General features: G+C 40.4%; 1 protein-coding gene across 4 annotated transcripts in view; it reads left to right on the forward strand.

Moving 5' to 3' along the window:
- Positions 1 to 3,736: 3,736 nt before the first annotated feature.
- CDKAL1 (CDK5 regulatory subunit associated protein 1 like 1) overlaps positions 3,737 to 24,443 on the forward strand; it is a 235,481-nt gene continuing 214,774 nt past the window's right edge. For 2 of the 4 annotated variants that reach the window (XR_004427012.1, XM_033154686.1), the window contains exons 1-4: positions 3,745 to 3,830; positions 5,148 to 5,181; positions 6,541 to 6,713; positions 8,357 to 8,469. Coding sequence is in view for 3 of the 4 variants with exons in the window: in XM_033154686.1 (XP_033010577.1) it covers positions 6,544 to 6,713; positions 8,357 to 8,469 (283 nt within the window). In the remaining variant the exon portion in view is untranslated. Of the gene's footprint in view, positions 3,831 to 5,147; positions 5,192 to 6,540; positions 6,714 to 8,356; positions 8,470 to 24,443 lie in introns of all 4 variants that reach the window. The other 2 variants (XM_033154688.1, XM_033154687.1) reach the window with 2 other exon arrangements.

Here is a 24,443-nt window from a genome sequence, read left to right on the forward strand (position 1 = left end):
CTTTTGTGGAATGTTTGAAATCTTCTCCATGCCCCTGTCTTGGAGGAGTTTTTATATAAAAATTATTGCAATTCTAAATAAAACATACTAATGGTGGCCCTAGTCCAACACAGCATACCTGGAACAGCCAGGGTCACAAACCTAACTAACCTTTTGAAAACTGAAGTTCTGTAGACCAGCTGTTTAACAGAGAGAGGAGGAGAGTGGACAGAGTAAATTGAATCCAGCTCCTTGGTCTCCCTCCTGGACAGTCAGTTGATGGGATTTCACTACCCCCAAAGAGCTACACACGCACATCCCCATGTGTTGGACAAGGCTGGGAATTGTACACATTTTTGTGAAGTTGTCCACCCACTTTGTGGAGTACTTGTGTGGAAATCTGCTTCCACGTGCCTGTAACCTTTAGCTGGATCAGGGTGACCATTTTGCCATAGGAACTAGAAATTTAAAAATTCTGTACGTGAGAAAGTCACTTGTTAAATATAAAATAAAAACACACGTTAAAATTTCACGGTCCGCAGTGTGCAATAGAACTGGTACGTAAACATTTTGTGGTACGAAGTGGGGCTTTGTGTTAAGTGCCTACTAGAGTTGCACTGTGGGCTTCTTCCTGTAAGGGATACTATTTATGCCAAGCTTCACTTATTCAGAACACTGTGTTTATTTTAGTGGATTAGTTGCCTCTGCTTCCAATTTTGGGAGTTGATACAAAGCTGACATTTCACCCAAAGTGTAAATAACATACCTGTCAGTACTCTCTGTAGTGAATTTTAATTTATAACACTTTGCTGGTTTAGGGTATGTGTTCTGAAACTAATACAATTCATACATCTTACACACAGTTGTGTAAAATGTTGCCACTTTAGATGAATTAGCAGTTTGTATTTTTTCTATCTGATGATTAATAAATTAGTAGAATGTTTGTTTTAAATATATATGTGCGGATTTTCTGGTACCACTGATATGCTGCTATAAACACTCACAATTTAAATGGCTGAGTAACAGTATGAAAGCTGTATGAGTGAGCCTTGGAATATAATTGTGTGAAAAAGGCAACACATTAAGAACTGTTAAACAGTGTTAAGTGTGTTTGTGTACAAACATGTGCATAGTTATTCCATTGATTATTTAAGTTGTATGTTCTTAAACTTTAGTCATCTAACAGTTTTGTACAATAGGAATGAATTTGTAAAACCTGCCAGAATATTTTATAGCTGGTTTGTAATTTCTTGAAAAATCTTACTGTGGGTCTGTAAATAAAATAGAGTATTTAAAGTTTGTCTTGTGGAGAAAAAGTAAAAGCGCTGTGAGCATGAACACTTTGGTGGTATGAAGGGGATCTCTGTGGGTAGAATGAAAAAAAGGGGGACTCTAATGTTGTATGCTGTTTTTGTACAATTTACATACTTCCCCAATGTGTGAGCAAAATACTAACCTTAATATACCTTTGAATAGTATGCTAGTTCTACAAATCTGTAAAATAATGTAAAAACAAAACAACCAAACAGCTTTGCATTTATAAAGATAACCTGTTCTAGCTGTGATATTGACTCTTCAAATGTATGTACCTGACAGATTTTTTTATGGTGATCAATAAAGCTTTATATCGGTATATAAATTCTTCAGCATTATGCTTACATTTCCTCCCCAGCTACAGCAATGGCTTTGGCAAAGCATTGTATACCAGGGAAGGTACCTTCAGGAGCCGTGAGCAAAATGTACCATAGCCGCACAGTGGTTGGGCTTCCCTGCTTTACTAACACAAAAGAGAAACTGACTGGGTATAAACTGGGGCTGTGCATGGTTGTTTGATGGTATGAATAACAATAATCATCTCAAGGTGTTGTACAATAAAAACAGCAACATACAGTTAAAAACACAAAAAGTGATACATTTAAACAAAACTCAACTCAAAATACATACTCATTTCCCATTTATCCAGCCAGGCGAGTATTGAAGCAAAAGTGTCTTCAATCTACATAAAGGGCACCAGTTGTGTCTCAACAGGAATGCTATTTCACAGAACAGGCAGCCACCCTAAAAGCCCTGCTCTTGAGTTACTGTGGCTCCTGCGATTTTTGGAGTCCTGCAAACTAGCGAGCAAGGGCTTTTCCAGGTAGTTTAGGGCCTTATGCTAGTACAACACCCTAGAAGATTGCCAGCCAGTGCAAAACTTAAAAGAAAGGTATGTGCTAGTGGTAGTTTGTCTCCCACAAGCAACAGCTGCTGTGTTTTGCACCAACTGCAGATCTCGGTTCAATCCCAAATCCGAGGAACATGGCAGAATCAGCCCCAAAGTTGGGTCTGAAGATAGATTGAAATGGGGCTAGATAGTCATGACCCTCTCAAATACTTTGACCAAAAGATTATTTGCAACAGGATGGTAGTTGTTAAATACCATAAAATCCAGGGTAGCTTTTTCCCTACAAGTGGCTGTTGCCACCTCTGTGTGCAGAGATGCATTCACCAAGCCCTGCCTAGCTTTAATCAGCTGTGAAAGCAAAGGATCCAACAGGGCCTGTCTGTCCTATAGCAGATTTCTCAATGTAATATAGAAGCAATGAAATACTGTAGAGGTCTCTTTCTCTGCCTTTATTTCACTCTATGGTGATTGTAAAAAAGGCAACCCTCAAGGCAGTTACAAAAAGATAGGAAAAATCCGCAACCATACAAAAGTTAAAATACTAAAACATTAAAATTACCCCAAATTTCTAAGCATCTGGTTAGGCCTCTCTAAACAAGAATGTTTTAGTAAGCAGTAGGCAGCCGGGACCCAGGTGGTGCTGTGGGTTAAACTGCAGAGTCTAGGGCTTGCTGATCAGAAGGTCGGCGGTTCGAATCCCTGCCACAGGGTGAGCTCCCGTTGCTCGGTCCCAGCTCCTGCCCACCTAGCAGTTCGAAAGCACGTCAGAGTGCAAGTAGATAAATAGGGACTGCTCCGGCAGAAAGGTAAACGGCGTTTCCGTGCGCTGCTCTGGTTCGCCAGAAGCGGCTTTGTCATGCTGGCCACATGACCCAGAAGCTGTCTGCGGACAAACGCCGGCACCCTCGGCCTATAGAACGAGATGAGCGCCGCAACCCCAGAGTCGGACACGACTGGACCTGATGGTCAGGTCCCTTTGCCTTTTAGGCACAATTATGTGCTCTACCATGTTTTCTGTCTTCATCTCAGGATTTGTGTCACCTGTGCTCTAGCTGCTGTTTGACCTGTTTCATCGCATGTAGCTTCCCAATGTCCTAAATAACCTAGGTGTTGAATGACAGTTTTAATTATGTTTTGGCCAATATATTTGTAGAGCGTTTTGGGGCGGTAACAGCCCAACCAGAGGGAAGTCCACCTACTTCAGTGCAACTCACTTCCAACAAAACAGGCGCAGCAAGGTTTCCGCTTCAAACCTAAATAAGCGATTTCCCACCTGTTCCTTTAAATTACTATTTAAAGGCATGCTTCAGTAGACCCCTGTGTGTGTGTGTTTAGGATGGGGCAGCGACACGTACGCGCCTACATATAACAGCACACACCCAGGCAATGGATGAATTTAACCTTCAAGCTGCTCCAGAATTTGTGACTGGAAAGGCGGGACCCTTCTTTGCTCTCCCCGTCCAATCAGACCGCGATTCTATTTCGGGAGCCAATCATACCACTTAGGGGAATCTCCCAGGTCCTTCCTCTCCCCGTTGCGCGAAGCTGCCAACGGCCTAAATTTGTCCCTTTCCGGACGCGGTCGAAAGACCGTCTCCCCCCCCCCCTTCCCGTTTAGCTGCGTAGAGGGGCGGCGTTTCATCATGGCGTCGTCCATGTGAGGCGAGAAGCGCGTCAGGTTCCGCAGGTGAAGTTTTCGTTATTGTTGCTGCTGCTGCTGCCGGTCGACGGGTGGGGTGGGCGAGCGGTCTAAGTAACGGCTTCCCGCCGTGAAAGCGGCCCGTTGCTTGGCCCGCAGCGTGCAGTGGGGGCGCGGCGGTCAGAATGGGCCCATATGGCCCCTTCTCTTCCTCCTCCTCCTTTAGCTTCTCCCTCTCAGCTTTCACGTGTCGCGTCGCCTTCAGACGCGAGCCGTTTCTCTTCCCGGCAGCGCGGCCCACCTCCCTCTTCCCCTCCCCCCCCCCACGAATGTCCCTCACGGGAGCCACGTCTCGGGGTTGCGACGCACCCCCCGGTTCTCTCGGTACAACCTCTTCGCAGCTTTGCCCAGGGAAAGAAGCCAGAGGGCGGCTGAGGGCTTTCGCTGGGACTGCGGGGTTCGCGGTAGAATTTCACCTCAGCTGTTGGGGTTCGAGGCACAAACATGTGAAGACGACAGGAGGAGAGAGTGAGTGAGTGAGTGAGTGAGTTGCGTGTCTGATCCAGGGTGCCTTTTGTGGCCCCTAGGAAAAGCGAGGACGCAGCTTGGTGTGCGAAGCGGGCAGTTTTCTAGCGAGGGAAGCGTGCACCCAGCTGTGTTGTGGAATTTAAGCTTTTCCGCGACAATATGCTGTGTCCCCCCCCCCCATGGAAAGGTTTAAATTTCTAAAAAAGGTTTTGAAAAACTAGTTTCCATCATATTCATATCCGTATCAGCCAGTAGAAAGGCCTTGAACTTGCATACGCAAGTTAGCAATCAGGCTTTTTAAAAAATAGGTTTAATTTATTATTATTAAATTACAAGCTGGATGAAAATGAACACTCACCTGCAAACACTCACACTTACATGGATCCAAACCTCAGGGGGGGAAAGACATGTTATAATACACTATTTAGAATTTCAAAATACTCTTAATTTATTCATTCATTATTGTCTGAAGTACATAAGACAACAGTGTATTCCTGCATCTGCCGGTTGGATGGCATTAGGAAGGAATACCAGCATGGAGGAAACGAGTCACAGAAAGGCAGGTTCTTCCACTAGTTCTTTCATTCATTTCCCCCCAAACTAAGGAAAATGGTGGAAGGAATATGCAATCCCAAGGCTCGTTCCCAGTTTTCCTCAAAGTAGAATCTGTTGTGTCTGTGTGTATATATATATGAGAAATATCATTGGATGGAACCAAGGCTTAGGCATTTTGAATCATTTATTAAGTATCTGTAGAAACATATCAATTTGCCTCAAACTTGGTGATTTATAGAAAGTATGTAATTATGACTGAAAACCTTTTGATTTTTTTTTCAGGATAAAAAAATGCTGGAGCTCCAAAGATAAAATAGTAAGTTAAGGTACGGTGTTGTTACGATAAGCTATTTAGTGTTTCTGGGTTATACAGTGGTACCTTGACTTACAAATTTAATCCATTCTGAAGGCGCGCTCATAAGTCGAAATCTTCGTAAGTCGAAGGCGCCATCTCGGAACAGGAAAAAATTCGGAAGTCGAAGAAAGCGCTTTCAAATTTTCGTAAGTCAGGGTATTGTGCTGCCACTTTCCCTTCGCAAGTTGAAAATTTTGGAAGTGGCGGCCATTTTTTCGCTTCAGGAGGTCATTCGGAAGTCGAAAAATACGGAAGTCGAGTTGCTCGTAAGTCAAGGTACCACTGTAGTTTAAATTGCTAAGAACTATAGTGGGTATACAGCTAGGGCCCAGATGAACAAGAACCATGCATCTGTTTATACTGGGTGCTTAGCTCTTTAAGATAATGGGCCATCATACAAAGCAGAAATATCTGTTACATCTTCTGAGAAGCTAATTAGCATTATCAGCAAATTTCAGACTCAGTTGTGTTTATATAGACACTGAGTAGAATGGGAACCACATGTGTGTGCTGTTTGTGAGCTCAGTACTTCATCTAGCTAGGGATGTGTGTACTGAAGACCCAGAACTAGATAAATTTCAAAGGGTCTTAATATTCCAGGTAAAATATTTAACTAATCTATTATTATCCATTGTTATAAACTGATAAAAGGCACATGGAATGTTTGTAGGGAATTGCTGAACTATCTTGTATAGTGAATTAAGATATTACTTAAAACATGTACTGGTTATAATGCTGGCAGGTACCCTTATTTCTGGCATTAGATAAGCCAGGTGTCACCAACCATTTTGGACCAATGGGCAAGTTTGTAACCTGGAAAAGTTGTCAAGGGCCACCGCATGCACACATCACAACTAAACATGCTTCACAACCTACTTTACTAAAGTAGAATGTTTCTTTCAAACTTGATTTTGGCTGGGGCAGGGAGTGGACCCTGTGAGCAACAGAGAAGGCATCTGTTGGCACTGTTAGGATTGTGTGCCTGTGGATGCAGTGTTGGCAACCCATGAGATAAGCTTTCATCAACATATGTGGAAATATCAGTCACATTGACTCTTACTTAAAACTCAGATGCCCAGCTTGATTCAGTGCTGCTGTTTAAAATGCATTATTCTTGGGTCGTTTTTTCTACCTGTGTGGTCTCTAACGGCATTTAAGTATTTTAATGAATATCAGGTTAACAGTTTTATAAATAAATTAGTCTAGTTGTGTTGCTGTATTATTAAAAAGACATGAGGAATTGTTTTTAATGTTTGCTGTGTAGAATAGTATATGCCTTTTGAGTTCTTGATCTTACACTGTGTACTTCAATCTTTGTAGAAAATGCCAGCTGTCTGTGATTCCCTCCTTGGAGACATTGAAGATATCATCTCAGAGCAAGACCCAAAGCCGCAAGACCTGCAGTTCAGGAGAAAAAATGTTATTCCTAAAGTGCGAAAACGCCATTCACAAAAAAATGTAGAGGCAGATTATGATGATCCCCCAGGTGACAGGTATGTTTGTTTTTTGCCAGTCCTAAGTGGAGAGATAGAAAACACCAGCACTTGAAAGAACCTGAAAACTTTAGGTCTTAGTCTTGTTGAACATATTAATTAACTTAAAATAATATTTTACTACACAGACTACACTACAGTGTATATTAGGTTGATCCTGTTTTAATATAGTTAGTTCTCTTTCTAACCTCATGCATTTAAAGAAACAGGACATTTGTCCTTTGTATGTGAGAAAAATGGGTCTGTGAGTATAAAGCTAAACAAGTAGCCCATTATGCTTCCCTTGTTGCAGACTTCTCATAGTCTTCATATTAGCCACTGTGAGAACAGGATGCCAGACTATGACTGATCCAGCAGGGCTTTTGTTAATGTTATTGTGTAGATAGGAATCTTACACTAAATGGTGGTGAGTTATCCTCTTACAGAGAGCATGAGCCCTTCTGTGGCGCAGTGGGTCAGTGTGTCTGGCTGTTAACCAGAAGGTTGGTGGTTTGACTTCACCCCCAAAGGTGCACTCCTCCAACATGTAGTTGCTACTATTTATTGTTTTAGCTGTGATGTGTTTTAATGCTTATTCTAAATTGTATTAAAAATATTATGACTTGTGCAATCCTATGTTACTTGTTCATGAGTTTAGGGGGTCCTATGATGAGACGGAAAGCACCAGATGAAAACACACCTGCAGAAATGCCATTGGGTACTGCAGAAAAGCTCTGCTGGCTGACTGCTCTACCAGCAGAGTTCTGCCTGAAAATGGAGCAGCACAGGGGAAGAGAGTGTTTGTGATGATTCTTAACCTCCCTGATTGTATGAACAGCAAATAGGGTCTGGCACAACTTAATCTCCCAGTGATTCCAGTGGGAGGATGTTGCAAACACTCCACAGCCATTACTACAGTGGATCTGATGCTTTCTACATTTGGAAGAAATGTGACTGTAGCTTTGCCTGTTGAGTCTGTTATTCAGTCTTGGTATTTTATATAGAAGGGTGGGAGCAAAGTACTTGTAACAGTATCTTTGTATCCCTTTAGCTGTGCTCCTGCCTTAATCTGGATAGCTTCTTCTGTTAACATTTTATGATTTAACTCTTTTCGCAAGCATTTCATGAATAAGATCCTTGTCCATTTTCTTTTCCATGCTTATCATCTTGTCACTATTGGATCAAAAGCCTATGCTTAATATTTTCACTTTGTGCAATGCACACAAACATTCAGCATATAATACATTTACAGTAATTTCTTTGCCAAAGGATATTGTGAGCATTGGTCATCATAGCCTTATACAGATCCTAAGTCTGGGGTAGGCAACCTAAGACCTGGGGCCGGATGCAGCCCATTTGCCTTCTGAATCCTACCTGCGGACAGTCCGGGAATCAGCGTGTTTTTACATGAGTAGAATGTGTGCTTTTATTTAAAATGCATCTCTGGGTTATTTGTGGGGCATAGGAATTAGTTCTCCCCCCCCCAAAAAAATAGTCCGGCCCACCACATGGTCTGAAGGACGATGGACCGGCCCACAGCTGAAAAAGGTTGCTGACTCCTGTCCTAAGTGGTAGTATTTTATAATGGCCAAAGCTTTGTTTTCTGCTGTGGCTGAAATGAAATGAATGTTTTTACCAATTTTCCTTGCCTTTTTCTTTGACAGTGTTATTCCTGGTGTACAGAAAATTTGGATACGAACATGGGGATGTTCTCATAATAGTTCAGATGGAGAATACATGGCTGGACAACTGGCTGCATATGGATACAGAATTACAGGTAATCAGCTTGACACATTTGAGCTCAGGATTGTATAGGAGCTTGAATATGCTGCCATGCTTTCTAGTGTCTTAATATTATTTAATATTACCCAATATCTGCAAAATGAACAGAGTTGACTTTCATTTGCTGTAGGATGGCTTTTTCTAGTAGCATAAATCCAGGAAGTTCTTACTATCATAGACATACGAAACTGAAAGGACTTGAAGATTATCTAGTATTTCTTCTGTAGTGAAATTGGGTCTGACCTGTCTGACAGAACTTATAACTATAGTTGTATATCTCCTAAACAGGAGAAAGCACCCATCAAATTTACTAGTAAAAAAGGCACATTTTATGATCTTCAGTACAGATTTAATTACATTATCTTCACAGCTAAAGGGGATGTTTAAAAAAATGAATACTGAGATTCCCAGGAACCTTTGAAAATCCTATTATTGTCTGACAAAGCATAATAAAAGTAGTGCTATGGTGGGACTTGGTCTCACAAACACCCATGTTTGCTGATTATTCCCTTTTGTGTGAATGGAGGAAATGTAAAGCTTCTTATCATGGTTTGCAGCAAACTGAGTATGGGGAACTGGTTTCAAGTTCATTAACAGACCCAGGTATCGCATCAGGATCTGGGCTTTGTCAGGCTTATTTGTAAGGCTTTGTAGAAATGTGGAACACTTCACTAGCTATCCCTTCAGAAATGGTGAGCCTTGAACTCTATTCGAGTTCCAATGATAGTTACAATATAAGCAACGCAGGAACAAGGTGTGGGGCTGTGTGGAGTAGTCATGCTCTTGACATTGCATACACTGATTAACCCTGTTCCTTGGCATTTTAGCACACAGCACAAATATCTACAGGGAGGGGCCATTGTGTGTGCCTTGGTATGCATGAAGGGTTTTATGCAACCTGGAACTCCGCACAATCAGTATTCCATTTTTGTGCATACCCTGTACAGTCTCCATCCCTGCAAGCTTTCACACTGGACATTCCAGGGGCGCCAACTATTAGGGGCTCAGGGTGTCCAAACACCCACCAAAAAGTTGTAGGTGCGCAGAACCCAGACCGCAGGGCCCCCCACGCAACTTCCGAGGTTTCGGAAGGCCTCAGACAGCATCTCCGAGGCCTTGTATGACCTCGGAGATGCTGTCCATGGCCTTCTGAGACCTTGGAACCCGACTTTCAGTAGCACCAGAAGTCAGGTTCTGAGGCTGGGGGGTGCGCGTGGTGCCATGATGTCACACTCACTGGGCACTCATAACCTGGGGCCCAAGTTGGCTCCCCTGGCACATTCAGACATCAGGAAGCGGAGGTTCTAGTTGGTGTGGTACCTCTTCCTTCCTCTCTGTTGCTTTATGTTGGAACTGTTAATGCCCAAGTAGGCATTGATTCAGAAATTATTTTGTGGAAGTGTTCTGCTTTATAAATACCACTGATCGTAAAGCCTTTCATAACCTTTAATGATTATTGCTGAGTTTCTTATCTCCTCCTCACTTGTATCTGGCATTTTATAGACCTTAAATTGTACTTACCTTTAGTATGCCCTAGGTGGCAGTATTGGCTAACATCTTTGTGGTTTTTTTTTTACTAGCTGTGTTTCCCAAAATGTAAAAATGCCTGTCTTGCATGCTCTGATAATTTTAAAATGATAGTTAAGATATTGATTTCAATCTTTACAGTTAGGCATAATTTGTAGCAATTATTTCCATACTCTTAATATATGGACTTTCCTGTTTCTGTTGTTTGCTGACATCCTGAATTTCTTGTGGCTATAACAGGATTGACCTCAAAACCATTAAATGACTGTTTAGTAATGGATAATTTTGGTTGATTTGGGTTTGTGTTGGTGCTGCAAAATCATAAAACTAGGCTTTATGTATACTTGTAAACTTAAAATTATATTTTCTGTTCAAGTAGACTGCAACTTTTTGAAAGGTAGTTGCACCTAGAAACTTGGATGCATAATACTTACTTTCAAATGGTAGTTTCATAAGTAAGTCACTACTCTTCCTGCTCTTTTAATAAGGACAATTTAAAGACCACATCTTTTGTAGTATGTGACATATAGCTTTAGAGGTTTTGGGACAACAAAATGGCAAATGAAACACCTTGTGAACAGTTGAAACATGGTGCACACTAGGACAAAATAATCCTAACTTCACATATGGTAATAGGATTTAAATTGTTAGTGACACCCAAGGAAAATAACTCTTGGGGTCATGGTGGCTAGCGCAATGAAACCATTTAGTTAGTGACTAAGCTGTAGTGCTGAAGAAAATAAATTCCATGCTGGGGATAATTGAACAGGGCTTGAAAATAAAATGCCTCATATAATACTCCTCATATGCAAGTCCATGGTACAGTCACATTTGATTTAATTTCTGCACCTTAAAAAGAAATTGTACATCTGGCTACAGTGCAGAAAAGGTTAACCAAAGTGATGGAAGTGTTGGAGTATATTCCCGATGGAGAAAACTACTATAAGCATAGAAAAAAGATGACTGAAGGTTAGCATATTACTGTAGCTTATAAAATTATGGTGATATGGAGGGGCATTCTTCATCGTATTATTAAGATTTGACATTACTAATCACAAATGATTGGCAGTTGATTCAGAATGGATAATAAATTTGTTCAACATTTATTTTATGGAACTTGCTTCCACAAGATAAAACAAGTTTAGGTGGTTTTTAAATGAAATTAGACAAACATAAGGAGGCCTGATCTATCAGTGGGCATCAGTCATGCTAGCTAAATGTAACAGCCAGGTTCAGGGGCAGTGTTCTTCTGCATGCTAGAAGGAGTAGGGGAAACGGTTGAGCGTTTTTTCCTTCATCCCCAATTGACAGTTTTATCTATAAGTCAATTTAAGTCATTTCCATGAGTAAAACTACAAAACAACATCATCTATCATTGGAAATGGAATTCTGGACTAGATTGATCCTTGGGCTCCTGTATTCATTCTAAATTTCCCACAAATATTAAATATTTGTAGTAAATTCTGAAACGGCTACTGATGACAGTAACCACATTATTGAGAGCTGCAGGATGTTACAGTTTGACATAATGTATTTGTTAGATGCATCTTTCCAATGGATTACTTTAATTAACTGGGTTGCTAGTATTTTCAGCGTGTTGCAAAATTCATACAGTGATTTTCTCCTGGAGCAATCCTAAGCTCTCAGAAAAGGAACCTGACTGGCTTTTGTGCAGTGTGAACATCCCTCTTCACTGTCAGAGGTTAGAGGCCTTCACATTGCTGCAGCAGAAAGCTCTACCTCTGTTGTTGATGTGTTCTGAGGGCAGTAAGACCAAAATGGGAGTGTGGATCAGGGTAGACTTCAGATGTGCCAGATATTACAGTCACATATCTGAAATGGAAGGGTGGGGGGAACTGTGCCAGCTTTGATGATGGCATAATTTTCTCTCCCATTTCAAACAGTTGGAGGGAACATTTTATAAAGGAAAAACTGGTGATGTGAAAAACAAACCCACATTGAAGCCACCACCGTTTCTTTTGTCTGGCCACAACAATTCTTGGTAAGACTTTGGGAGTGGTAGTTCCTTCACTACAGACTCTCTTTCTGAAACTGCTGTAGGGTTGCTGTACCCTTTTCCAGCAACCTAGTTTCCAGTTAGTTATGAATAATACTCTAGAGGTGAAATATTTTTTGTTTGAGGTGGTGCACATGTTACTTATATTTGCACAAAATTGCTATAAGTTCTCGAATTTGTTGTGGTAAAGCCCATTTTTCTGACGAGCAGCATTCTTTGTTTCATTGACATTTAACTTACTCACCTTGGATGTATCTGGAATCTTTTGCTTTCCCTCAAAACACAGATTGGAAGGTCAGTTAAATGTTGTTGCTGACTTGGATGGCTTGTCAAAGACTAAAGTTTTCAGTTGCCAGCATAGGATGAATGCAGTTTGAGCTTTGCACTCAATTGCATGCTTTTGAGTATTTTGGCATTTGTGCCCTACCACAATGAAGCATTATTTTGTGTAAAAGCAGAGAGAGAGACTCCCACTGAGCAGAAGACACTGACATTTGTCTTCTATGTCAAATCTTTGGCACCGGGGTCTACTTACAATGCAGAGCAACTTTGTCTTGGATGACTATAAATAGCTTTTTGACTTCAGCCAGCCAAAAGTGAATTGCTGTTGATTAGTAAAAGGTATTGCAATATAAAGGAGTGAGGTTTTTTGGCTTGCTTTTTAATGCAAGACAGATGCTCATATATTTTTAAGACCTTCAGACCTTGAAAGTTCATTGGCTAGATTTCAGGGGCAAAACATGCTTGCTCATTTGTTCTGTACTGTGGTTGTTTGCTAAACTGAAATCCTAAACTGTATTCAGCTTTTTTAATATAGTCACTTATTTATGGTGTGGCATCATCCTGCTCTACAGGTTTTGTAGGATTTACCTGTCTGTGAAAAGGGGAAAATAAAGCATCCTATGAGTGTAATCATAGGATGATTTGTAATCAGTTTGTGCAAAGCATATATTTACAATGTTAGATCAAGAGAAATATTTCAATTTTCCGTAATTCACAGCTCTTAATTACTACGACTTTGGAAAGGGCTATGTAAGTTTTAGGTTTTGACTGTAGTTGTGTGCTCACTTACCTTGGAGTTAATCCTATTGAATGTAGTGGGATTCATATTTGAGTAAATGTGTTTAAACAAGCAAAGACAATCAAGTATAAAATACCTGCAGAATTAGGTTATGGTAGGTCTTGGATGATATCTTGTTTTTAGTAAGCCAAGTATGAAAAAATCTCTGCTCCATGCCCTATCTGTTCTTTCCATTTAAATGAAGGGGCCCATATGTAAGATCTCTCCTCTCTTTAGATCTGCATGGAACATGGACCTGTAACAAGAAGGGTATGCCAGGCCTACATCACTGATACCTGTCTGGCAATTAACTATTGCATTGAATTGGATCTGGTGCTGAGAAGTTTGTAATACAATCGTGTTAGTCTTGTCATTCCTCTCAAGTAGTAGTCCACTGTATTTTGTGCCAGCTGTGGTTTCTCAGTATATATCAGGGATAGTTTAATTTAGAGAGCATTGCAGCAGTCTGTCTTGTCTTTACAAAGACATAAACAATAGCTTACAGATTGTTACAGATCCTACTTCCCAGGAAAGGTTTTGAGTGCATGTAAATGGCAGTGTGTCATATACCATACAGCTACCATTTTGCCTTTCTAGCAGTATTGATTAATAACATAAGAATAGCCCTGCTGGATAAGGCCCAAAGGCCTTTCTAGTTCAGGATTCTATTCTCACAGTGGCCAACCAGATGCCTAAGGGAAGTTCACTACAAGGACTGGGCACAACAGTACTCTCTCCACTTGTGATTCCCAGCGACTCTATTCAGAACCATTCTGTCTCTGACAGTGGAGGGAACGCATAGCAATTGTGGCCAGCAGCCACAGAATAGTCTTTATTCTGCAAGAATTTTTCTGATCTTTTGGAAGCAAGTTCCATACTTTAACAGTGTGCTTGTGTGAAGAGGTGCTTTCTTTTGTCTGTCCCAAGTCTTCCAGCATTCAGCTTCATTAGATATCCCCAGGTTCTAGTATTAAGAGAGGGTTTTTTCTTCCCATCTACTCTCTCCACACAATGTACGCTTTAATCACCTCTATTTCACTTGCCATTTTTTCAAAACTAAAAAGCTCCAAATGTAGTAATGATCTAGTCTCTTGGTCATTTTAGTTGCCCTTTTCTGATCCTTTCCCAGCACTACAATATCCCATATACGGTACTTTCTTGTCTGCTTACTTTCTTGGGGGTCAAAGTTTGTGTTCCTTTTTGTTCTCATTCAGACAGTACTTTTTCTAAATGGTAATTATGGCTTACATCACCACTGATTTTAATTATGGTTAGTGCTAGCAAGGCATTGCCGTTATCCAGCCTTGCAGCTACTAAAGTCTTAGTTAAAAGCAGTGTTAAATATTGTTAAGTTGTTGGCATCCATCTGTCTCAAAAGACAATGGAGTGTGCCTCTGGGTGAAGTCAAACCGCTGGTTAGCAGCATTGAAGTGACCTCCCTGGTGTGCAAGCCTGGGCAGTGTGTATGTTTGGAGGTCCTGACCCTGCTCTTGGTGTTGCTGATGTTGTCCAAAGGAAAGCAGAGCAATATTTTTAAGCTGGTTTGGCACTAGCTTAGTTGCAGGAATTGCGGAAGGAGGTGCACAAGGTGCCATCAAACCATCTTAGGGACTCCACTCCTGATTTGTGTAGAGTTTATTCCTTAGCCATTTCTTTTCCTGAAGATATTCTGCAAGGCTGCAGAGGTTTAAGACCAGAGTTTTCCTTCTCCTAGATGGGTTGATGAACCCCATCTCTCCCTCACTTCCCTAGCATGTGCACTATTCATCTCGTCCGCTCAATCCACTGGAGCCTGTCTTCACATGCAGGGTAAGTCCCTAACTCACTGACACCGAGGGTTTCAGACCCATTGGCTACCCTCACCTGGTTTAGCCTGCCAGTTGAAGCCCTTCCTAGGTTGTGGCTGCTGTCGCATGCTGACAGTTTCTAGGAGCCACAGGTGAGAGCTGAGTGCAGGATGGGGACCAAAGGTGGACAAACCACCCCAGAAGGTCCCCCACCAGAGATGCTACCCCTCCCCTAACACCCCATACACTCCAATTATAACAGTAGCAGTATAGTATTTAACCACTACAGTCGTACCTCAGCTCCCAAACGCCTTAGGAGTCGAATATTACAGCTCTCAAATGATCGGAAACTGGAAGTGAGGCTTCTGGTTTTCAAACATTCATTTGGAAGCCGAACATCTGATGGGGTTTCTGCGGCTTCCGATTGGCTGCAGGAGCTTCCTGCATCCAATAAGAAGCTGTGTTTTGGTTTTCGAATGTTTTGGAAGTTAAATGGACTTCCGGAACAGATTCTGTTTGACTTCCAAGTTATGACTGTATTGAGGTTTACAGGGATAATTTTTATCTTGTGATGTTAACCATGGATCTGAGATTGGGAGCATTGACTATCCTACACAGATACTTCTTATTTCATTCTCTCGGAATCATACAATTATTTTCCAGAAGATGGCACTGTTTATCCATACTTAAAATAGGCCTTTATAGAGGATTTTGCTCATGAAGACTTCAAAAAGCACTGACACTTGGTTAAAAAGATTAAGTTTTATTAGATTTAATTTTCAGTATTTGTCACATAATAGATCAAATGAGAAATAATCATCTAGCTCGTGAACAGCCTTTTACATTGCTGAGGGTGCTTTGTATTTTCCAGGTGGCGTCTATTAAACAGTAGTAAGGTTCCATTTAAATTGCTGTACAGTTATGAATTAAACAATATTGCATGTCTTCAGCCTTTCTAAACACCCTGGCAGATATATTTTCTTGTTTTTACATAATTTCTTGCATAAATCACCAATCAAAAGTTTAGTCCAAATTATGGATAGCATGTCATGCCATCTGAGACGTTGGTAATTAGCATAGTTTCTCCACTTATTAATCTGCATTTTGTTTTACTAGGGCAGTTTATTATCAAAACTGGGATGAAACAATTACGGACATTGAGACTGCAAATGATATAGTTTCATGCACTATGTCCTCAATATAAATATGGCTAGGTAATGATGCTTCATTGTATTATGTGCAATCTTCGAAAGCATTCATTCATGAAAAGAGTCTATCCAAATAAAGCTTTCTGGTGTTAGGACGTTAGCAACATGCTTTAGATTGGACTTTCTCTGTCCAATCAGAGTGGTATACGGGTTTTTTTCATTACGATCCATGTTAGCTAGTGATTCTTGCTGATAAGCTGGGAATAGAGAGTACCAAACAGTTGTGTTTCACTTACCATAAAGGCGTGGTGTGTCGTCTTACCAAAAACCCCATAACCCACAACCAGGTATGGCATATTTTTTCATAATTTCCAGGTTCGCAAGTTGTGAAAGTTTCCTGTATGAGGAAAGCTATTAGGAGAGAGAGACAGAGAAACAATTAAAGGTCCTATTTTGCAGCTGCTGCAACCTCCCTTTTCAAAATTACACTTTGGGAGATACAAATTGACAGATAAGTTAGCAGACAACATGCTTTCTGGAATCATGAGCTAAATATTTGGCAGAACCTATGTCGCCTACCAAATAAAGGACACTGTCCTTGATGCTGCGTAATATTTATTTTGTATAGCTTTGCATGTATTATGTACTGCTTATTTCTACAGCAGCGAGGTATTATGTACTGTTTATTTCTTCAGCAGTGATGCCAGCACTGCTTTGGGGCTAATATCTTCACAAGTAAATTAAAAGTACTTGTGTGGTTCTGAGGTACGCAGCATACAATAAGCTTGACTTCATGAATTTGTCTTAATGGTATTTGAAATAGCTTAAAGGTCTTGACAGGAGCCATGTACATTTTAAAATTCTAGATAGTTTGGCTTTAATGCTAGGTGATTTAGGGATTGAATTTGTAATACGGTGCTTTTGGTTTTTGCAACTTGAAGTGGCATAGGCCAAAAGTGGTTTGCTTGCTTGTTTTTGAATGAAAGCCTTTCTAAATCTGTTTAGTTAGGTAATGTCAATACACAGTCAGATGAGTATTAAAGAGAATAATAAACCCCGAAACTTTTTCAAACATTGGTTATTTTTGTACTGCAGCGGGTAGCGCTATACGGTATTCTTATACATGACCACTGACAATGTTTCTTGTAAGAATGGATACAGAGTACAGAAATTAGATTCCTTAAAAATGGATTAGTTCTCTGCCTCACTTTTTGAAGATGAGTGCGATGCAGGCTATAAAGACAGATACTTTCATTCCTTGAACGTAGTTTAAAAAATAAAAAGTTACATTCCGTGTTCTCTTTCAATCTACAGGTTTTCACAGGCTGTGCAATTGAAGCACAGGCATTTGCTAGGACTTGTTAGTTGTAGCTGATGTAATTTTTTTCAAGCCATAATTGGATTTGCAGAGTGTTCTAAGAATGATTTACTGTCCAGTTCTACATGTCTTCTTTGGACTGGTCGTCAGCTTCCTAACATTTCTAGATTACAGCATGAGCCACTGAACTACCCAAACTGGTTGATGAAAACAGTACATGGTGGAGCAACTCCTCTCCTCCCCTCGCCATAATCTTTTCAGAAACCAGTTTTTAAATAGAAAAGTCTAACTTCAAGACACTTCCTAGATGACATTTTGCCTAACCTCTGCTTTAGAAGAAGCATATTCAGAAATGAGTAAGCTTTTTTCCTGTGAGTCCATATGTTTAGAGAATATCATTTTCTAGTAACTTGAAGGCCTGCGATCCACAGCTTCTAGTTTCTTGGCTGCATCCCTGGTTCTACTTTGTGTTTTTCTAGTGTTTGCTGTGTTGGATCATCTCAAAATGGAAAGTTTAAAAGAAGAGGATCCATTTATTATTGAGCAAAGAAAAATCCCTAATGGAGAGAGAACTTTTTCACTTACAATTCACTTGCTTAACTCCTGGCTCAAGTCCCAAGGTCTGAATTTCTTTTGCCAGAAAAATACTTCTCTTCCTTGAAGTTTGGAGCTGTTCAGACTCAGTGCTATCCAAGCAATGTCCATGCCAAAAATCTGTTTCCTTCAGCATTCGATACCAAAGTAGATCTATTAGATGCATGTTATAATTTCTTGGTGAAAATTATTATAAAGGCATGTATTGTGTTCAGATAAGCAAGGAAGACTGAACATATTCTCATTAAGAAGATTGGGAAAACATACGAGTGACATTTTGGTTTGGAACTTCAGGTTTATAAGTATCTGAGGAGAGACAATATTTCACTTTGGCTTTCAGGCAAACTGCCATTGCACACCATATCATTCAAGCAATAATGTCAACATTCTTCTTGGAACTACATTTAGAGCTCCTTGCAAGGGTAGACTTGGAACAAATAACATTTTTAAGTCTGTTATGTTTGTATAGCTTCCTTAACTCATGATAGCTGAAACATACTTTTCTGATTTAAATCCAGAGGCAAACTTTCCTTTTACAGCCATAAAGGTTTTTAAGTGGATAAGAATAAGAATAAATTGTCCTTGGAGGAAAATGGCTTGTGATTTGTGTGAATTTCCTGATTAGAAGCAGGCAGATCTGGACCATTGATTCATGCAGTGATGCAACAGGCAGCATTCTTTGAGGGCAGCTTCTGCTGCATCTTTGCATCTTATTGTATGATCCAACTGCACCTTTGAAGAGGCACATTACCTGTCTAAAAGGGCTAGCCCTACCATCAGGCAGAGTTAGGTGGCACTCTCTTGAGCCAGCACTCTGGTGGCAGCAGCCCTTGCTTGTTACTGGTCTCTGTTAGCTAGTGCACCTTATCCCAGTGCATCCCAAACAGTACTTTTTGGGAAAGGCCCTTGACCAACCAAGCAGGAAGAGTGGCAACCAACCCAGCCCCCAGACTCCTATCTGTATCACATGTGCACCTGTGTTGCTCTGCTCATGTGGTGCGTACAGTTGCTGCAGTGCAGAAATTGTTCGGGGAGAGCAGGAGTCAGATGATGCAGTGAGTGAGGGCAGCAAGAATTGTGTGTGCCACACACCTTGCTTGCTGCCATCAGATGCTGTGGAGGACATTGTCCCATTACCAGGGTTGAAGTACAATTCAGCTACCAGCCCAGTTGGCTTCTGTATATTTAATGGAAAGTTATCATCTTTGACTTGTGCAGGAAAATTTCTTGATTTTGGAAATTTGGAAGGAGGTCGTGCTAGAGCAGTAAATCATGCAAAGACCCAGCAGGTGGTCTCAATCCCAGGTGGGTGTTTTTGCATGTGTGTTGGCTAAAACTCAGATCTATACATCTTACACCGTGTGGTGGGATGCGCCAAAATGGCATGGGGAAACTGTTGGTGTGCAGCAATAAATTAATAGCTCACCAAAGCCTTCAATGTTATTATTTTCAGCACATTAGCAGTTCTTTTCATGGTGCATTAATTGTCTGAGTGTTCACTACTGGAACTAAGCATTTGTGCTTTATCTATCCAACCAATTTGGAGTGACATAATGAAGTTTCATTGTAGTACTCCACTACACCTTATTGGGTTGGAGGTTTTTAGTATTGCATTGTGTCCAACTCCGAATTATATTGCTGTGCCCAGTTTTTCCTATGGCCCTTTATTCTCTCTCATTTCTATATGGTTGTTGTGAAGTTCTATCCCATCTTCACATAGATGACTAGAAACATTTTAATGATCATCCCTAGTTGATGAGCGATCCTGAACCAGAACTTCCTATCAGTCACCCACCCCTATAAATTTGGTTTCATAGCTTAGAGCTTTTCAAACTCTAGCAATCTAGTCCTATGCAGTTTAAATGGAGCCACTCCCCTCTTTATCTTTTGTACAGGCTTGACTATAAAACACACCTTATTTATTTTATTCAGTGTTTTTTCTACTTCCCGTTTCATCCATTTTGGTGCACAGGGTTACTATTCTCAGTGTGTAACAGATCTAAATCCTTCTTTCCAATGCCACCTTCTCCTCTCTCCACCCATCAGTCTGGCCTTGCATTTTGGACATGTACCATTTCTGAAGGCAGGAGTTTAGAGTTTAGATTGTGGACTTCAACATGCTACCTAGAAACCTAAATTATTCTTCCAGGATTTCCAAAAATATATTGCAGAGCTATTGATACAATCAATGACTTTGGCCATGGGCCACAGGCCCAGTGACAGCATTTTCTCTCTCCCCCTAATTATTTAATATCCTACTGTACCAGAACCCCTGCCTCTCTGGAGGTCCTGGCGCTTCCCATGCAAGGATAACAGTAACAGTTAATCACTTAAGAATGGTTCCTTTCTAGTGGTTTGCTTCTCTTTTTGCCCTCTTGCTCTGTGGCCTTTTATTCTCTGTGAAATGTGAGTTGTCATTATGGGACAGGGGCTCCTATTACAACTCCAAAGGTTATGTCTGCATATTTGCCAGTGCATCTCAGCTTTTCTAAATTAGCCATTTTTACCTCAAACAAAGCAAATTTGTTTCAAGAATGAGGGCTATGTTACTCTCAGCAGAAACTGAATTCATTTGCTTATTCTGTACATCTACTTTCCAAATATATTTTCTGTTTGTTCAAGGAATCTTTTGATAGGCTTCTGCTTTTTATTGCACAGCAACTCTTAACTCTGAGAACCACTGCTGCTTTCTTAAAAGAACTTTCCTTCCATGTTTGGCAGTAACAATAGATAGTTGAGGAGTTATTAGTTTGTGCTTCTTACCTTTTTCTCGACTCCTTTCCAGCTCCTATAAGACCCCCCTTTACTAAAAAGCCTCTGTGTGCCTTGCCATGGTGGCTCAGCAGCTGTTATGCAGCGTTCATCAACTAGATGAACTACCTTCCTTTCCAGATAATTGAGTAAAATCTGACTGACTTGTTTGCTAAGAATTTGTAAATAATGGTAGATATAGACTAGTATGGAAGCCCAAAGTATGACCTTAAGAATTTCATTGAAACTATCTAAATTAGTTTGGTCTTATTCTCCTCAGATATGGGATGGGGCAATTAAAGGCTAGTTCTGGTATATCTAATACTTGACTTGCAATGCCATCTCCGTTTTTGATTACTGTTTTTGGTAGATATTATACTGAACCTCTATAGCATGCATTTTAATGAGAACATTACTTTTCCCACCTGCTGGAAGTTGGAATGGCTATTGACCTGAAATGAATGCACATGTTCAGTATTAATACTTCATGCTTCAGTCCAGACAAAAGTCTTTCAGTGTGGCATGCACGTAGTCAAAGTAAATTAATGTTTAAAGCCTGAACATTTTAAGTTCAGCTGGAGTCTGCAACATTTGTAATAATCCTGGAGAAGCTATTTAAACAGAATTCCTGAGTACTCTTTATCCTTGATGCACAGTGTGTGCAGGTAGGGTTGGCAATGCTAGATAACTGGTCTTAATTTAAATTAATCAATATCATTTTAAAACCCACTGGAATATCTTTATGAAAAGTATTTGCAAGCCCTAGGAAAATTTCAGTTAATACGGTTCTAGTGCATTTTGCATATCCAAGTGTAGTGCATATGTTATATATTTAAAGTTGTGAGAGATCTCATACAAATATAGAATGTTAAAGAATGGACAGCTAAGACATCCATCATCAGAAAAGTGGTTCTGAAAAAAGAGGCCAATGTCATCCGTCCAATATTTAAAGTAGAATGCATCAGACCAAAGAATTTAATAGAGAGCTTATATAATTAACTTTATAAATAAAAACACAGCATAGATACAACAATCAATGTGTCCCGTCTTTTGTGTGTCTTTTTCCTGTTTTCAAACCTAATACATGTCAGTAGAGCATGAGACTTGTAATCTCAGGGTCATGGGTTTGAGCCCCCATGTGGTGTGAAAGATTCCTGCATTGCAGGGGTTTGGACTAGATGACTCCTGTGACCCCTTCTAACTCTACAATTCTATGATTCTAAATACGTTCAAACTTAGTAAAGGTAAAGGTACCCCTGACCATTAGGTCCAGTCGTGGACAACTCTAGGGTTGCGGCGCTCATCTTGCTTTACTGGCCAAGGGAGCCGGCATTTATCTGCAGACAGCTTCTGGGTCATGACTAAGCCGCTTCTGGTGAACCAGAGCAGTGCACGGAAATGCCGTTTACCTTCATGCCGGAGCAGTACCTAGAAGAAGAAGACAAGAGTTTGGATTTGATATCCCGCTTTTCACTACCCGAAGGAGTCTCATGCCCACTATGACAGTCTTTTTGCTTTAGAAACTGGTTTCCCAAGGGCTGTAGGAAATGTTCTTTTAATTGTAATGTTGATCCTTCAAATCATTTTCAGAAATAGATGTTGCCTCTTATTTTTGCTTTTATATGATGGGAAATTGCACAGCTGAAAAAATTAATAAAGTAATATTTGCCAATACATCAGTCACTGAATGTAGCAGCATGTTCATTGCTAATCAATTAGTTCAGAGCTCCAGAGCCACTACTGCCTTTATCTTGCTCTTTTCCTCCTATATAATGGTCACAGCAAGTAAATAATGGGTGATATCAGCCTGAGGAGCAGCACTTCTTCACAGCAAGCTATGGCCCTCTTTTAATATATGCCACTGTGTCTTTTCGTATGGTCAGATAAGCATGACCTACATTAAAAGGGCCCTATGGATATGTCTAGTGCATCACTGTCTGTTTGGATTCTTTGCAGTGCATTGCAGATGCTCCTTGGCAGCTCCCACACTTTGGGACGACATGAGTAATGTAATGGTTTTGAACTGCATCAGTGCCAGCAGACAGCAGAATGAGGGGTTGGTTTCCTGTGAAATCTTACTTCTAAGGATTGCATTCAGAGATAGAAGTTGCCTTCAACCTCTCCTGTCCTTTTGGAATTGTATAATTATATATGGGGTATTCCTACTACTTGGTCATCAGCTGCTCTGGAGCTGAATTGGGTAGTGTATGTACATTTACATGTACATCTTTTTTTTAAAGACCTGTACAAATAATTATTTTAGAATAATATTGCACTTTCTCTGTTTGGAAAGCATTCCATGCACACCAATAATTCTTTATAAATGTGAACATTATTCTACATTACAGAGTTCAGCTTATTTTGTTTTTATTTCACGTCTTGAAGCAAGGTTTCCAAGTCAAGGAACAAGGCTCTGATTTTTGCTTACACGATGTCTCTCTCTTACCCTCCTCCCTACCCCCAACTAGAGACTATGACCTGGTTTGAATGTAATGACATTGGAATGACAAACCATCAGTTGTTGGCTTGAGAATGAGTCCTGTAACTATGCCCTCACTCCCCTCCCTTCTTGCCACACACCCAGCATTGGTGCCTAGTATGGCTGATTTAAACCTACAGTTTCCTGTTACATCCAAAGCAGGAAATTGTGGTTTAATCCCTGCTTACTAACTAGGATGTAAAATTAGGGATCCAATCATGTTATTGGCACCAAAGTCAGACATGTAAGGCAAGGAGAGGAAGAAGGGCAAGAGTATACAGCTCGCTCTCTTTCTAATAGACTATCATTTACTGGGCTAAAATCATTATGTTTGAATTAGGCCAATATCTGAAAAAAATCCTGAAACTGACCATGTATGAAATTTGTCTGGCACTCAACTAAGACCATGCAATCAGGGCTGTGCAGATCTATGTAAACTGAAATAACTATTTCCTTTTTTCTTAAAGTTAGGGATTTGGGGGGGGGATCATGCTTTACCATGCTTTACTAGAAATTATTTGTCTTCCACTGGGAAGCCTACTTCATACTTCAGTAACCTGAAAATAATATGTTGCTTTGATTTTGAAAATCCTCTTCTTATACATACACATGTGCTTTCTTTTTTCACGCCAGTTCTTCCTTCCTGCAAAACTGCCCCTTAACCATATAACCTCACCTGTTTTGTTACCTGCTGTCTAACTTACATTTATTTTTCTTCATATTGCAGAGAAAAAGGTGAAAACAGTTAAACCAGTAAAAAGAAGCAGTTTGTGTTTTGTAGATTTCCAGATTTACATATTAGTAAATCATTGCTTCAGCTTTATCAGATGTTTGCACAAAAGAAACACCCTGCTAGAATTGTATTTGAATCAGACCATCTGCTGTGGTTCCCAATGTTGTTAGAAAGATAAGAAATGAGCAGCTTCCACAGTGGTACCACAAAAGGCTGGCTCTTTATGTGTACTTGTTTGGTGGGAGGAGCTGGATTACATCTAGGATTTAGGTGATACACAGCTGAATAAAGTAAGCTGACATCGGTCACTATGTATCAGGATGCAGAATTCTATCTTTAAGTACAGAACCACATCTGCATACTTAAATCCTACATACTTAAGCCCTATTCAGGCATTACAAAATGTAAATTTAAGTTGGAGGCCCAGGGCTGTGAATATTGGGCCTTCTAGTCTTGCCATGTTCATTGTCAATATCTCAAAGGGCTTTTTAAAAGTGTGTTTGCTTGAACACACAACCCGCTGTGTGATCAACTTTTCTGGGAAGGCTGTGTACA

Source organism: Lacerta agilis, chromosome 7, assembly GCF_009819535.1.
Source record: "Lacerta agilis isolate rLacAgi1 chromosome 7, rLacAgi1.pri, whole genome shotgun sequence".
Taxonomy (NCBI): Eukaryota; Metazoa; Chordata; class Lepidosauria; order Squamata; family Lacertidae; genus Lacerta; species Lacerta agilis.